This window comes from Amblyomma mixtum, chromosome 3, assembly GCF_055824585.1.
Source record: "Amblyomma mixtum isolate Tamu chromosome 3, ASM5582458v1, whole genome shotgun sequence".
Classification (NCBI taxonomy): Eukaryota; Metazoa; Arthropoda; class Arachnida; order Ixodida; family Ixodidae; genus Amblyomma; species Amblyomma mixtum.
Genome location: NC_143014.1, coordinates 219,274,185 through 219,290,321, shown reverse-complemented (window position 1 = coordinate 219,290,321; position 16,137 = coordinate 219,274,185). Strand labels below are relative to the sequence as shown.

The 16,137-nt window shown below is 48.5% G+C and overlaps 1 protein-coding gene across 1 annotated transcript in view; it reads left to right on the top strand.

Annotated features, from left to right (window-relative positions):
- The window catches only part of LOC149353726 (nose resistant to fluoxetine protein 6-like), a 55,430-nt gene extending 39,468 nt beyond the window's left edge, over positions 1 to 15,962 (top strand). Inside the window, exons 11-15 of the mRNA XM_089575852.1 lie at positions 3,865 to 3,987; positions 5,006 to 5,126; positions 13,015 to 13,204; positions 13,990 to 14,132; positions 15,730 to 15,962. Coding sequence (XP_089431978.1) covers positions 3,865 to 3,987; positions 5,006 to 5,126; positions 13,015 to 13,204; positions 13,990 to 14,132; positions 15,730 to 15,942 — 790 coding nt within the window. The 3' untranslated portion in view covers positions 15,943 to 15,962. The remainder of the gene's footprint in view (positions 1 to 3,864; positions 3,988 to 5,005; positions 5,127 to 13,014; positions 13,205 to 13,989; positions 14,133 to 15,729) is intronic.
- The last annotated feature ends 175 nt before the right edge of the window (positions 15,963 to 16,137 follow it).

Below are 16,137 nucleotides of genomic sequence, written 5' to 3'. Positions count from 1 at the left end.
TGCGGCACATCAATATTTCCTGCGTGCCCAAAAATCTCAGAAGAGATACTATGACAGGAATTGCAAGAAGCGGTATTTAAGGGTTGGAGATCGCACCCTCATTCTTTTACCGAGTAGCCAAAATAAACTTCTCATGCAGTGGAAAGGTCCATTCGTGGTTTCTGGCAAAAAAAATGATGTGGATTATTGGATCGATTTGGGTCGCACTAAGAAACTATTGCACATCAATATGCTCGAACGGTACGAAGAGCGTGCGTCCCAAGAGACCGTGCAGGCGTAATCTTTCGTCGTAATCGAAGAAGGTGACTCAGAAGAACTTCTACCTACCCTTAGCATGGACCTCGGTAGGGGAATTGAAGCCGTGAAGATCTCCACCAGGCTCGATGACGGCAAACAGCAAGAGATTCAGAATTTACTTGACATCTATGCAGACATTTTTTCTGAGATTCCCGGGAAAACCAATCCAGTGGAGTGTCAACTCAAGCTCTCGACCTCTGAAGTCGTGAATACCCCGCAATACCCGTTGCCTTTTGCCATGAAGGACGTAGTAGAAAAGGAGATAGACGAGATGATAAAATTAGGGGTCATTGAACGTTCAAAATCTCCGTACAATTCCCCGCTCGTTCTGATTAAAAAGAAAGACAACACGTATCGGACCTGCATCGACTTTCGACGCATCAATGATATTCTGGTCTCTGATACAGAGCCCATTCCAAGAAGAGACTTAATATTTACTGAGGCTGGAACCAAGGGTTACTTTTCAAAATCTGACCTTGCCAAACGCTATTGGCAAGTACCTGTGGAGGAAGCATCGAGACCCAAAACAGCGTTCTCTACCCAATCCGGTCACTATCAGTTCGTCTATATGCCCTTCGGCATTAAGACAGCATCGGCTATCTTTACGCGCCTGATGCGCATTCTGTTACAAGGGTTAGACAATGTCGTTCATTACATCGACGATATTCTTGTAGCGACCTCTACCTAGGAATAACATCTTTTGACTTTAAACAGGTTATTTAGCAGGGTGCGCGAAGCCGGCCTCACGATCAAACCGCAGAAAATTGAAATCAGAGTGACTAACATCGCTTTTCTTGGACATCAGCTCGGAGAAGGAACAATCCGACCATTGGAAACAGTGGTAGAAAAGCTTGCCAACGTGCCGCTTCCGAAGACTAAGAAGCAAGTACGTTCCTTTTTAGGGCTCGCCGGATACTACCGCGATTTCTTCCCTGGCTATGCGCACAAAGTCCAACCACTCGTGAAGATGACGTGCAAAATGGAACGCAACCTTGTCTCTTGGACACCACAGCGACAGACCGCGTTTGACGAGCTCAAAGAGGCATTGACTTCCAGGCCCGTATTAAGAGCTCCAGTTCTCGGTAAGCAGTTTGTGCTTCGCACAGATACTTCCGAGGTCAGCATAGGTGCCGTTCTCCTGCAGGAGCATGATGGAGTCCTCCACCCAGTCTCATATGCGAGTCGACAGTTGTTACCTCGCGAATCTCGTTACTCAGCGATCGAACGCGAGTGTTTGGCGATAGCATGGGCGGTGGAGAAATTCCACATATTCTTGTACGGGACATTCTTCATCATTCAGACAGACCACCAACCCCTGCAATATTTAGCAAAAGCAAAACACTTGAACAGCAGGGTATTGCGTTGGAGCCTCATATTGCAAGAGTATACGTTTCGTGTAGAGTATATCAAGGGCTCCGAAAACGTAGGCGCTCTCTGCATGAGTTGTTTGTGAGTTACCAGAGGGTGATGCCCAATGTGCAGTGCTTTGTAATCCGGTGTTTCTGATCGGTGCAAATGCATTGTAGTAGAGGTTGTGCTTTGTTTTCTTCTTCTTTCGTTCTCAGGTTATGGATTGTTCAGTGCGTACATATTCACTTGTATGGTATAGACGTGTTTAAAGTTTATCTCTGATGTTTTGTATAGTTTTCATCTTGCGTTTGCCAGATGTATAGTGTTCGACCCCATGTGTTGACCCCTGTGTGCGCGTTTCCATGTGCCTCCATGTGTGACTGTGTACAGTGCCTTCGTGGACTTCGGCGAAATCTAACTTGTCTGTTTACTGCATGAACAGAAGTGTTGTGTGCACCGACGGCAGTTTTTTCTGTGAAAAAAACTTTTCCGAAACGGGGGGGGGGGGGGGGGGGGGGGGGCATATGTGATGTACACACCACACTGGTGAGGGATTTTTGGAACGCGGCGTGTTGGCAGTGGTGCGTCGGACAGCGGAGCGCCGTCCGTGCCAGCCCCGCGTTGCGCGTGTGCGCGTGCGAGTGGTGTGCGCGAGGCAGGCACGAGGAGCGTAGAGCTACGTGTCAGCAAACCGAGGTGTTGAGAAAGACACCGCAGCACGAGCCTAGTCATTCAAGCGTGGAAGTGGCAGCGGTCGGACGTTGGGTTCGAGCTGCCAATGGCTTCCCTTGGATCACCGACGCAAAACCTTTAAGCCTCATTCAAGCGTGGAGGTGGCAGCCGTCAGACTTTGGGTCTGTGCTGCCGTGGACCTCCCTTGAATCAACGACGCGGGCCTACTGCGATCGCCACTTTGCTGCCACGGTTTTCTTGGATAAGCTGCACAAGCCTACGGTGTTTGCGGAACGCCATCGACAGGACCCGGCTACAGTTCTCCTGCTGCAGCTGCCCAGTTCTTGGCGGCGACTGACAAGAGTTCATCAGCGTCTCCCGTGTCATCTCCGTCCCTCATCTCCTGGCGCTCTACCACCACCTCCCTGAACGCAACGCCAGCGACGCATCACAACTCGCCAACCCGCGTCTCTGCTACCTGCAAGGCATGCCCGCACCACCTGGGACGCTGTGTAGCCGGTGAACTCTCTCCTTTTTATGTGTCGTGTTTTACGCGTGCCTAGCGTGTGTTTTCCTTGGTGTTTTCGTTCCTTTCATTGGCTCCTTTCCTTTAAAATATAAACGCGGCTTCGTTTAGTTTTGTTTGATTCTATTCCGTTGTTCTTCGAACCTGCACGCGAAAGCGTTCCCCTCCAGCAGTCGGGGACGCGTCCACCCGATTCGCGACAATGGTACGTCTTCTTGATGACTACAGATAGCGCTGCTTAGAAAGTGCTTTGGAGCAATAGTCTGTTACGTGTGCATCTTTTAAGTATGTAAGAAATGCGCAAAACGAGCGGTGATTTAACGCGAACTTATCAATAGCTTGCCCTGACAGGTGGACCCTTCAACGCGCGAACGAATGGCAATTGCTTTGAATTAGCTGCGACTGTCTGGCACTCAGAATTTCATGTTAAATATCAGCAACAGTATTTGGGCCAGAAAGTAAATATTTAAGAGCTGTGCCAGCTGGAAGAACGACGAAAAATGATGGAAACGCGATTATAGTGATGTAAAAGAGCGCGTCTTCTGAAGAGCGTCTTATGGAGTAGAAAATATGAACGAGGTAAAAACGGTGGCTTATACATATAAATGCTGAGACGAGCACAAATAAGGCCAAGAAAGTAGGGTACGGATTGCAACCATACTCACTAATTATATAAACATTACCTCCAAGATGGTTAACGACGAGCGAACACATTTGAAGCGCCAGGGGTATTGCACCAACTTATCTCAGGTAGGAGTGCATCCTGATTGGTAGTCGCATATTTCATCGGCTTACGTGACTGGACTACGTTGTCACTGACTTTCATGACCGGTCGCTGGTGGTGTGATAGAAGTCATGCAGTTCTGCTACGTGATCACCACCTAGTACACATGGCCGATGGCCGTAAAATCTCGGTGCAACAAAATACAAAGGTTGGTGTCCCGCAGAAATTGTGTTCAATGAAAAATGAATGAAACTTTGCCTTTTGTATCATTACTCATCGCCCGAACGCTTCACAGCCGGAAAGCAATGACGCTAGGAGCGCTGGCCGCGCTGTCTCTGCTGGCCTGCTTCATCTCAGCTTGGACTGTGTCTGACTCCGAGATTATGCCTTTCATGATGGTTCCCGACTTCAGATCTAGGTGAGCGTGTTACCTGTTATCTATTGCACACGTGGAACCCATGCATGAATTGTGAAATGAGTGTCTTTGTTCTCCGCCGGATCCCTGCTGTACAGTCAAAACACTTATTGTGAACTTGTTAACTTCACCTGTGCAGCCTTGCTGCTCAACCAAGCTGTAGAAGCATGATAAGAGAGAGCGGTAGAATTTTTTTAATGACAGTAGTTTAATTCTCAGGAGCCAGGTGGTCGGAGCCCCTAGTCCAGGGCTCCGCTGGGAACAGCTGACTTGTGGACTAGCTGGATGATCAAGGCTTGCTGTTACATTTTGTCGCTGGTCAGGGCCTCCTCCCATTACGCAGAACAGCTCCTTACGCATCGTCCGCAGAGTGGCATTTGCGCCTGATGCTTCTGCCATGAAATGTTTAACTTCTCTCGCGTGCTGGAAGCCAATCCAGATAAACCCAAGCCCATCTCTGCAGCCATTCGCGCGCCGTGGCCGAGTTATCTAATGGCTGGTTCCGCCATGTTATCAACAGCTTCAGTGCTTGAAAACAAGCTTTTGTTATTTTCTTCCGCAAGATACTCCACAAAAAACGCGCCACATTCGTGCCAGCTACATTAGGAGATTTGCATTGTACATGTTTCTCTGGGCTGGTCACGTTAAAAGCGCCGAAAACGAAGGAAGCTTTCATAAGCGAATGGGGTATCGCGTACAATCGCGACCACAATAATACGGAGCACGCTTTGGCGATTAAACCCTTTTCAGAACTTACGTGGCATAGATTAGTAGGTAGTGAATACAATGCTAGCAAATGCTGCCGTAGCGCTCGAGTTTAAATGCAAGAAACTTTCGTATTTCATCTAAAGGAACGCATCAAGTAGATTAAGATGGAGGCGCCTGCGTAGTATTAGTCTGGCTGCGCGCGCACACGATGGCTCAAAATAAGCTTCCCTGAGGTTTAAGCGACAGTGCATGCTGAGAGGGTGTAATTTTACATGTTGTATTATTTACTCCTCCTTGTCCTCCTCTATTTCAGCGTTTTGCTGAAGACCTTGAATACTTACTACATACGCCCTTCCTATCATGCCGTGTGCTACTTCAGTGGCTGCATAACATTCCTTATCATGGACGACTTCAGGCGTCTGAAAATGTCGACGGTAAGTGGCAATTAACGAATTTAAGCGCCGTTTAGGTGCATTCCCGATGATTGTAACCTGCAGCACAAAATTTGGGGTTGAAGCTCTCTTTGAAAAACGCAAGGAGCACTCCGTAATCGGATTTATGTAGATATCACTCGGAAGGACAGGGCTTCCTTCGCTTTTAAAAAGCACCTGGAATCTCTCAGGTACATTCCAGGGTTAGCATAATTTTAAATTAACAAATGTCTTGCACGTGCTCAGACCATTTCCTAGAACCTCGCATAAGTATATTATCTTTTCAGGAGGACACAGGGGCGGGATGGGGGGCGCGGGCGTGGAGGTAGACAGGGACAAGGGCTTGTCCCTGTCTGCTTCTATGGTTTGGTTTGGTTTGGTTTATGGGGTTTAACGTCCCAAAGCGACTAAGGCTATGAGAGACGCCGTAGTGGAGGGCTCCGGAAATTTCGACCACCTGGGGTTCTTTAACGTGCACTGACATCGCACAGTACACGGGCCTCGAATTTCTCCTCCAAAGAAATTCAACCGCCACGGCCGGGATCGAACCCGCGTTTTTCGGGACAGCAGCCGAGCACCATAGCCACTGAGCCACCGTGGCGGCTGTCTGCTTCTATGTCCGGCTTTTTGTTGCGCCCCTGTGTCCTCCTGAAAAGTTATGAACCAACACGGCCAAATACAAGTACTTCCGAGTATACTATCGCTCTTTGCACCCTTCCCACATCATATCTTCCACCACATTTCCGGCCTTCTCACCGTCTCCCTGTGACTCACCCCCCCCCCCCCCCCTTTTTTTTTCTCCTAATCCCCTATTATCAGTTCTCGGAAACCATGACATTCCTGTTACCCCCTCCGCCCCACCTTTTTGGCTTTCTCTGAACTCGAGCCATTCCCCTCCCCCCCCCCCCCCCCCCCTGCCTTGTCCTTCCTTGGAAATACTCCGCCTTCCAGTGCCAGCCTATGTTGTTTGCCTTCTTCTCATTTCCCTGTACCACGCTGACTAATCCTCTTATCTGAGTTTTTCAGGTCCTACAGCGCCTCCCCCCGTCGCCGTCCCTTCAAAGCCTTTGTTAGGAGAAGGTAAGTGACGCCAACCAAGTAAAATACAGGAAAAACACGACGTTTCGGGACCGGCTCGGCCCCTTCTTCACGGTGTGACTACGGGCGAGCGCAGCTTGGCTTTTTAAGCCCCTGTGTGGAGGACCTGCGGGTCAATGGCCGCAGCCCATGGACGTAGGATGAGGGGATTGGATTGGATTGGAGTAAACTTTATTTGTGCCTGCAGTTGGGCGCTCGCGCGCCCCGACGAGGGCCTACGTCGTCTACGAGGCTGCCGTTACTCGGCGCGGGTCTCCGCTCGCCGTTGCCGGCTCGCTGGGTCCCTGCCTTTCGAGCGCCCCGAGGACCTGCTCAGCCTCGGGTGCGGAGGTGGGAGAGTCCTGCGAGCCAGGCAGAGTCCCCAGGGAACGATTAACATTCTCTCGTGTTTGCTGTATGTGCCACGACTCGAGTAGAAGCCTCCTGCGTGGGTTAGCTTCCGTTTCCAATACAATGGTGCTGTCGAAGTCAATTGGGTGGTCACGCCCTTCACAGTGTTCGGCCACGGCGCTGCGTTGACGATTCATGTGACGGACGTCCGCTTTGTGTTGGTTCATCCTTTCCGCGAAGTTCTTCGTTTCCCCTATGTACGACGCCGGGCAGACGGAACACGGAATTTTGTACACGACGCCCTGGGCCTTTTCTCTGGGCTGCCGGTTTTTTGGGCGGAGGAGAAGGCGACCGATAGTGCTGGTCGGTTTGTGCGTTGTCAGCACCCCTTCTTTTCCGAGAATGCGACCGAGCGTCTCGCTCACGCCTCTCACGTAGGGAATGCAAACACGTTTCCGCTTCTGGCATGCGTCTGAGGAAATAATAGACCGGATTTTGTTTTGCCTTTCTTGCTTCCTGATAATGCGCCGGATGAATGAGCTTGGGTAGCCGTTCTTTTGGAGGTCAGAAATGACTCGGTTCTTCTCCTTCCTTTTATCTTCACTTGAGGAACATATGGAGTCGGCTCTCTTCAGTAATGACGTCACGACAGATGCTTTGTGCGGGATGGGATGGTTCGAATCGAAATGTAGGTACCGTCCTGTGTGGGTTGGCTTCCTGTGCACCGAGGACTGCAGGCCTTTGTCGTGCCTTGTAAGTAGGACATCCAGAAAAGGCAGGCTGCCCTGCTGTTCATGTTCAACAGTAAATTGTATGGCCGGTTCAACTGAATTTAGATGACTCTGGAGGTTTTCTATCTCTGAGGTTTTCACCACACAAAAGCAGTCGTCTACATAACGGAGGAATAACTTTGGCTTGGGATTAAAGGAGGAGAGGGCCCGGCTTTCGACGTCTTCCATGGTTAGGTTAGCCACTGTGACTGAAATTGATGCCCCCATAGCAGTTCCGGTTGTTTGCTTGAAAAATTCTCCGTTGTAGGTGAAAAAGGTACTGCGCAGACAGAGGTCGAGAAGGCGACATACCTCATCGACGTTGAGTGGAGCTCTCTCGTGCAGCGTTTGGTCGTTTTCGAGTGCGCGGCGAGCGACGGACACAGCAAGGGGAACCGGTACGCAGGTAAATAGCGACACCACGTCAAATGAGACTAGGCTTTCGTCTTCCTCCACGGTAAGGTTCGAGACAAGTTGGACGAAATGCCGCGAATTCTGTACATGCGTGGGTGTTCTGCCGGCGAGCGGCGCCAGTACCTTGTGCAGGTAGTCAGAGAGACGTCGCAGAGGAGACAGGGTGAAGTCTACAATTGGCCGAAGGGGGACGCCAGGTTTGTGAGTTTTAGGTAGCCCGTAAAAACCTGGAGCTGAGCCGTTTCTGGAGATGAGGCGGAGGTAAAGCCATTTGAAATCAGGATGCCGCTTGAACATCTCTGCCAGGGTTTTGTTGAGTGTTGCCTGAGTGTTTGAAGTCGGATCCTTGCGAACCTTCTCATACGCCCCACTGCTCAAAAGGGCTGACGCCTTCTCCTCGTAGTCGCGTCGGTCCATCACCACTGTAGAGTTGCCCTTGTCTGCCGGGAGTATGACGATGTCGGTGTCGTCCCTGAGACCGCGTAGGGCTTTTCGTTCCAGTTGAGACAGATTGCTCGGAAATTTGGGGGGTACCTTGGCGATGACACCAAGGTGAGCAGTGGGGCGTATGAGAAGGTTCGCAAGGATCCGACTTCAAACACTCAGGCAACACTCAACAAAACCCTGGCAGAGATGTTCAAGCGGCATCCTGATTTCAAATGGCTTTACCTCCGCCTCATCTCCAGAAACGGCTCAGCTCCAGGTTTTTACGGGCTACCTAAAACTCACAAACCTGGCGTCCCCCTTCGGCCAATTGTAGACTTCACCCTGTCTCCTCTGCGACGTCTCTCTGACTACCTGCACAAGGTACTGGCGCCGCTCGCCGGCAGAACACCCACGCATGTACAGAATTCGCGGCATTTCGTCCAACTTGTCTCGAACCTTACCGTGGAGGAAGACGAAAGCCTAGTCTCATTTGACGTGGTGTCGCTATTTACCTGCGTACCGGTTCCCCTTGCTGTGTCCGTCGCTCGCCGCGCACTCGAAAACGACCAAACGCTGCACGAGAGAACTCCACTCAACGTCGATGAGGTATGTCGCCTTCTCGACCTCTGTCTGCGCAGTACCTTTTTCACCTACAACGGAGAATTTTTCAAGCAAACAACCGGAACTGCTATGGGGGCATCAATTTCAGTCACAGTGGCTAACCTAACCATGGAAGACGTCGAAAGCCGGGCCCTCTCCTCCTTTAATCCCAAGCCAAAGTTATTCCTCCGTTATGTAGACGACTGCTTTTGTGTGGTGAAAACCTCAGAGATAGAAAACCTCCAGAGTCATCTAAATTCAGTTGAACCGGCCATACAATTTACTGCTGAACATGAACAGCAGGGCAGCCTGCCTTTTCTGGATGTCCTACTTACAAGGCACGACAAAGGCCTGCAGTCCTCGGTGCACAGGAAGCCAACCCACACAGGACGGTACCTACATTTCGATTCGAACCATCCCATCCCGCACAAAGCATCTGTCGTGACGTCATTACTGAAGAGAGCCGACTCCATATGTTCCTCAAGTGAAGATAAAAGGAAGGAGAAGAACCGAGTCATTTCTGACCTCCAAAAGAACGGCTACCCAAGCTCATTCATCCGGCGCATTATCAGGAAGCAAGAAAGGCAAAACAAAATCCGGTCTATTATTTCCTCAGACGCATGCCAGAAGCGGAAACGTGTTTGCATTCCCTACGTGAGAGGCGTGAGCGAGACGCTCGGTCGCATTCTCGGAAAAGAAGGGGTGCTGACAACGCACAAACCGACCAGCACTATCGGTCGCCTTCTCCCCCGCCCAAAAAACCGGCAGCCCAGAGAAAAGGCCCAGGGCGTCGTGTACAAAATTCCGTGTTCCGTCTGCCCGGCGTCGTACATAGGGGAAACGAAGAACTTCGCGGAAAGGATGAACCAACACAAAGCGGACGTCCGTCACATGAATCGTCAACGCAGCGCCGTGGCCGAACACTGTGAAGGGCGTGACCACCCAATTGACTTCGACAGCACCATTGTATTGGAAACGGAAGCTAACCCACGCAGGAGGCTTCTACTCGAGTCGTGGCACATACAGCAAACACGAGAGAATGTTAATCGTTCCCTGGGGACTCTCCCCTCATCCTACGTCCATGGGCTGCGGCCATTGACCCGCAGGTCCTCCACACAGGGGCTTAAAAAGCCAAGCTGCGCTCGCCCGTAGTCACACCGTGAAGAAGGGGCCGAGCCGGTCCCGAAACGTCGTGTTTTTCCTGTATTTTACTTGGTTGGCGTCACTTACCTTCTCCTAACATTAAATTTCCCAACCAGACAGACTTCTGTCGAATGTTTTCTTTTGACTTCAAAGCCTTTGTTCATTACACACCCCCCGGATATAAGTTTTTCCACTATTGCAGCTTAACGAATCAAGGTTCACCTCCCTCCCCTTCCTGACACGCATCCCCTCTCACACCACTTTCCTTCCCCATCCCCCGGAGCCTTCCTCCTCGGAGCGAAGGCCCTATTTAATCCCTGCCAATGATGAACGCTTTGCCCAGACGAAGACAAGTCCCCTTGTCGAAACGTTGGCTCCAGCAACCTGAGGTTTTCCCCTCCCTTGTTCATTTTTGTGATCGCAAAGGACCATCAACCACACCCTCTCTCTACCATGGACTCATGCTCCTTGTTGGTTATCACGGCAGTTGTGTGCAAAGCTGGACCCTTACTGCGGTCACCACTGGCAGGTTCCCGGTAATACTGACTACGTCTGCTGTACATCAATACCACCAGGTCTGCACAACAGCGAATGAGCTCGTGTCGGAAACGGCCAATTGAAAGTTTTGTTTTTCTCCCATGTATGTATTCTTTTTTCAACGCAAGCCATTTCAATATTTTTAGTACCACTAGACAACAAGGACGACTCGTCTGAAGGCGCTAAATGGCCTGTAAAGCCCATATCTTAGAAAATCTGCATATTTCGGCTTTTTTTTAATGGAATTTAAACATGACATTGCTGGGTGTATGGATTTAAAAAATACCGCGGAATTACAGTTACAGGCGTCGCACTCAAGCGATTTCGTCTTTTTATCCGCAGGCGTGACCTCACCATGCCCTCCTTCTCGTAAGGTGATCATGATCTTCAGAAAACTATCTTCCTTTTTACCTCTTTAGAGGAGGGCCGATCCCATTTCACAGGTACACTTGCACGCCCAAACTGCACCTGCCCACTGCTGGCCCTTATAAAAAGTAGGGGCTTTAGTGCAAGAAAATATAAAAACCGAACATTTTTGCTAGTCGCAGAGAAACGAATGGCTGGAGAAAGAGCGTAATATGGCAGTCAGGATAGCGGGCTATTAATGGGCGTCTTTTACATAGCCGGCGCGTCCATTTCATCACTGGACGTTGTGAAAGGGAGCGCTAGTGGTCTCTGGCTTCAGTTTTTAGTGCCTTTCGTAGTGAGCATGGCTCGAAAGTTTTGAAAGATAGCGATCTGAGTTCCGCCAACTACGTTCTCCACTTTGTAGTTCACAACGTCCATACCAGATATTACGGCCCTTTAGTGTCGGCGGGAGTCCCCCCCCCATCTTCAAGTTCAGTGAGCGTTCTCCAATTAAATGCGTCATTTCCTGTTCCGCAGAATGGGTTGCCGGTAAGGCAAGATCTTAATCTATCTTGAGCAACAATTCATCCAATTAGAGGCCGAAAGTCCAGCAGACCTCAGAGGAGGTCCAGCAGCCACAGCTGTCTCCCGATTGTCATCAAGTCAGGATTAACGGGGACGTCAGTACAATCGGTCGACACAATTGGCTGCATGGCCTCCTTTGAGGGGCATACTCCACTTTGTTTTTGAGTTGTATCCGACTGCGTACAGTCGTGAAAAATATGAGAGGGAACAAACTTCACACAGAAAATTGCACATTTCTTGGTTATTTCTCTACTAAATTGCACAACGACATTGGGATATTGTTGGCGGAGACGAAAACTAGTTAAAGAGAGAGAAAAACTGCGCTTGTCACAAATAATAACGGAGTAATCAATAAATGAATGCTCCAACTGTGTTCCCCACTCATATTTTTCACGACTGTACCACGCTCACCAGCGGTACGCCAGTGTAGCGGAAGAGGTTGTTCTTTACAACCTCGAAATATATTATGTATAGCACATTGTAGCTTTGTGATTCACTAGACTCAGCCGAGGCGCACTTTAAACGCGCAGTTACCCCTTTTTAAAGGATGGTTTGTGCTGCAACCACTTCCTCATGCCGAACCGTAGGTACCATGCTTCTAGATCTCGAATAGCGACTGCTAGTGACTTAATGAGAAGAAAATTAGAAATTTTTATTCACTTCAAGCTTTCCTCATGTTATTAAAACTTAGTTGCCTATTTTGTGAATGAACAAAAATCCATGTTGTCTACGGACGCCGATTCCAGCAGTCGAATAATACAGGATTTGTAACCCGTAATGGTGTCCTAAACAGGTCCCCAGAGTTCACCTTGTCTAATCTGAGGGCCATTTCGTCTCATTATGCAACAGGGATCAGCTTATGCTCTTTCGTGAAGGCGCGAAGCACTCATCAAGATGCACGTCTGCTAAAATACTCGAGTGGAATTTTCGATATTCCGGTCATCTACTCTGTAGTGACGCTTGAGTGCCGACAAATGCAGCCGGATTATTTTCGTGTACTGCATGTTTCCCAGAGAGCGGCAATGATTTTCTTACGCAGTGCCTCTGCGAGGCACCGCACGCTCTCCCCGTCTTGCAATGAATTCGTTCCTCTTCAGTTGGTCAGTGCTCTCATCAGTGCTCTCATGGTATGGAGAGAAGTTTCCAAGAGCCCGCTGAACCCATCTAATGCTGTAAAATGTGTTTAAGATACTTCTAGCGTCATGAGAAATCATCCCTAAAAACAGCTTTCATTCGAGATTCATTGCAGACGGTGACTGAGCGCCGAGGAGGCGGCAGCAAACGTTGTTCTGCCAGGAACATCGGTAAGCTTGGTAAATTAACACTTGCCGTGGAAATCATAAAGATAGATGCTGTCTATCCGGCTCATTGCAAGCGAAACAATGAACTTAGTAATCGGTCTTGAAGCTCTTGTACTGGCTCTCTTAATAGACTAAAGTTTTTCCAACAGAAAAAAATTACGCACCATACCGACGGATGATTGCATGCAGCGCCTTTGCTGCACCTGGGCTTCCAATTTAGCGTCCCGCATGGCTGCGAAGTTTAGGGGAGTAGAAAAAGTGAGATAAAAATTAACTGCACTGTGAGAGGATGGCATTATGGGCCATTAAATCTGCTGCGTTCTTTTTAACCTATTCCAGGGTACACGACTAGCGGGATGGTGCGTAGCGATCAGCTGTTACCTCGGCGTCGTCTTTATGAAACTTCCTTGGTACAAAAGCCCGGATCCCACGTCCCTACGCGTGAAAATGGTGGCAACCGTCTGTGACCGCTTCCTCTGGTCAATTTTTCTTGCCTGGACCACGCTTGCCTGTTCCACGGGCAGAGGTGGTAAGAGTGTTACAATATATTTGTGATGAACTGCATGGCTATGTAAAACCTTTGACTTTGTCAGCATGTCGAGTTTGGAAAGCTTGTCACGTTTGGAACCCTTCACAATTATGGTCGTCAGCGGCATTCTGGGTAGTCAAGCAGACAAATATTCAGTAGCCAAGGTGTCACTTAGACAATTCACGCTGACGAACACCTTCGCGAATGCGGTCTTTGGCCTGGTTTCGGGAGCGCTACATTCAACAATGGTGCGAGATTTTTATGACAAAGAATGCGGAAATGCTTTTTTGCCGATACGAAGTGCTTTGCCAGAGATTAGGGAGTCTGTGAGAAACGTGAGAAACGAAACGGCTTTGCACTCGAACGCATGTTGTCATAATGTGTCGTACTCTGTAATTTTGGATGACGCCTATAGCTGAACATGTCTTTGAGACGAGGTAACAGGGGATAAACGCATACTTATGGTCGCGAGCTGCTTCTTCGGCCGGACTGATGTCTCCAAGCGAGAACAACGACCACCAGAACACGAAGCATGGTTGAACGCCAAAGGCGCTGGCAGCTTTTATATAATAAAGGCATGTGCAGAGATGGAGTGGTTCATTTTAAGTAAGCAATTGGGTCCGGCTCGCAGGGCAGATTAGAATTGACTGCTCTACGGCTACAGACGTCTTCACAACCATCGTGGTATCAGAATGCGCCATGTAAAGTTTAGCTTAGTTGCTAAGCAAGACAAGTGATTAATTTCACTTAGTAATGTCCTCACAACGAGTTTTCTGTTCTTGCAGGACTTTTCGGGAGGTTCCTGTCGTGGAATGTGTTCGTGCCACTGAGCAAGCTTTCATGCGGCGTCTACCTCATCCACTTTCCTTTCATCACGCTCATGCTGCATGCGTCCAGGGAACGTCTATACGCTTCGCACTTCACTCAGGTGGCCGCCCCTGGCCTTGTGCACTTTGCTAAACGTTAGAAAAGAAAAAAAAAGAATTTCTTTAAGACGGCAACTCTTACAGCATAAGCATAAGCACAAAGTTTTTTGGACTATAAAGATACCACTCACCACCCCCTACACAAGCAGATATATCTGTTAAAGCATACCCCCAGAAAAATACGTGAATGATTTATTATGACACATTAGCAGCAATAGAAAACTTCTTGAAATTCTTTTCGGGGCTCTCTGGTTCACCACCCTAAGGCCTATTAAGGTATTTATTCTTTTCTTCAGCTAATCTCGATACGACACGAGTATTGCCTGTTCGCACAAAAACATAAAAACCTCCATCTGAAACCCAGATTTCGATTCCTCGATGCAATCGCGGCCCTCACGCTTAGCTCTCGTTGACATGAAGTTATCCTGTGAAGATGAAATGAATTTGTATTCCGCAGAAATACGCCGTGAAATATGGTCATTAGACATGACAATTCGCTTTGCAATCTATAGATTAAATACTAGAAAAGACAAGCACAAGATGGCGATAGCGGTAGTTGTGTCCGCGTTCCTTCGAAGAAGTAAATCTGCATTACTACCTGAACAGGTAACGAGTAAACCAGCTCTAGAGATTAATTTTCATTCGTACCCAACAGTTCTGGACAGAAGCATTTTTTAGCGGGAAACCATTGATGAAGGGAATTTTTTCATATAATGTAAAATTTCACTATCACAATCAATATATCCGCACATCACCCGATGGATGTCTTTCATTTTTTTTTCTATTAACGTTTTTGCTATGGTCAAGAGCATTCCCCATTGGTTTTCTATGGCAGTCTTAACTGTTCGATGCGACCAATGGAAACACTGCAAAAGAAAGATTTTGCTACATATCAGAAGAATGGACCATTACCTTTAATATTCCCATAACACTATCTTACAATTTTCCAATTTTCAAAATTTTTGTCAGAGAATGGCGTACATGGTACAGTGCGTAGCTAAACGCCTATGTCGCACGTGTGTTGTGGATGTGCGCCTAATAGCTCCCGTATCTCCTACAGTTACAGCATATGTTAAATAGGTGGACTTAGAGGAGCATGGGAAAGAAGCATGGTTAAACCGTCAAGGAGCCTAAAACTAGCAAAAAGAGGAAGAAAAATTACTTGGGCTGCTAACTAGGTATGGATTCGCCCTGGGCTGATAGCGGGCAACTTAATAAGGCATACCAGCATATGATTAGGCAGTTCCTTAACTTCAAAAATCTGAAGAGGAGGTATTCCCGAATTCGCTCGTGCTTTGAGCGCTATAGGAATGGAAAATATACATGCTAGCATTCTCTTTTGCCTTATAAGAACATTTATGTTGTATTTACCGCCTAATACCTATATATGAATGCGTTCTTTTGCTGCGAGTAGTAAACAATTTAACGTCAGTGATTTCCATGGCTGCGCTTATGCGCACCATCTTTTACTACGCTTCAACTTTTAGCGTGAAGATTGGGTGGGAGGGGGTGGGGGAAACTGTCATTCGGGAGTCTCTTCTAGGAGCTGCGTGGTCTCGCTGTGTTGGTGAGTAAGACGAAAACCCGATTTTACTTCAGGTGACTCTGTTTTTTGGGGTGCTGACTTGGAGCCTCCTTCTTGCGTACCTGACGTTCCTGATGTGCGAGGGCCCAACAGCAACCCTGGACAAGTCGGCTTTTCGAATCTTTACCGGAAGAGGAAAAACTACGCAGCGGAATCGAGTGCATCAGGCGGGCACAAGAGGTCCATCCACGGAGAAGTCGGAAACTAACCATGTTCATTCGCAATAAGTCATATTCTGAATAGTGGCCTTAGGGGCGATTTTAACGCCAAGCTAATCACTTAAACATTTTGCTCGCTTGTATCGCTTAATGAGTGACCAGAGCGATTCCAGCTGACATGGCCATGACAGTTGTCATTCTTGCAACTTGAAAACCAAAATTATCATCCATATATTCGGCTTTTATTAAGAGAAGGTGATCTTC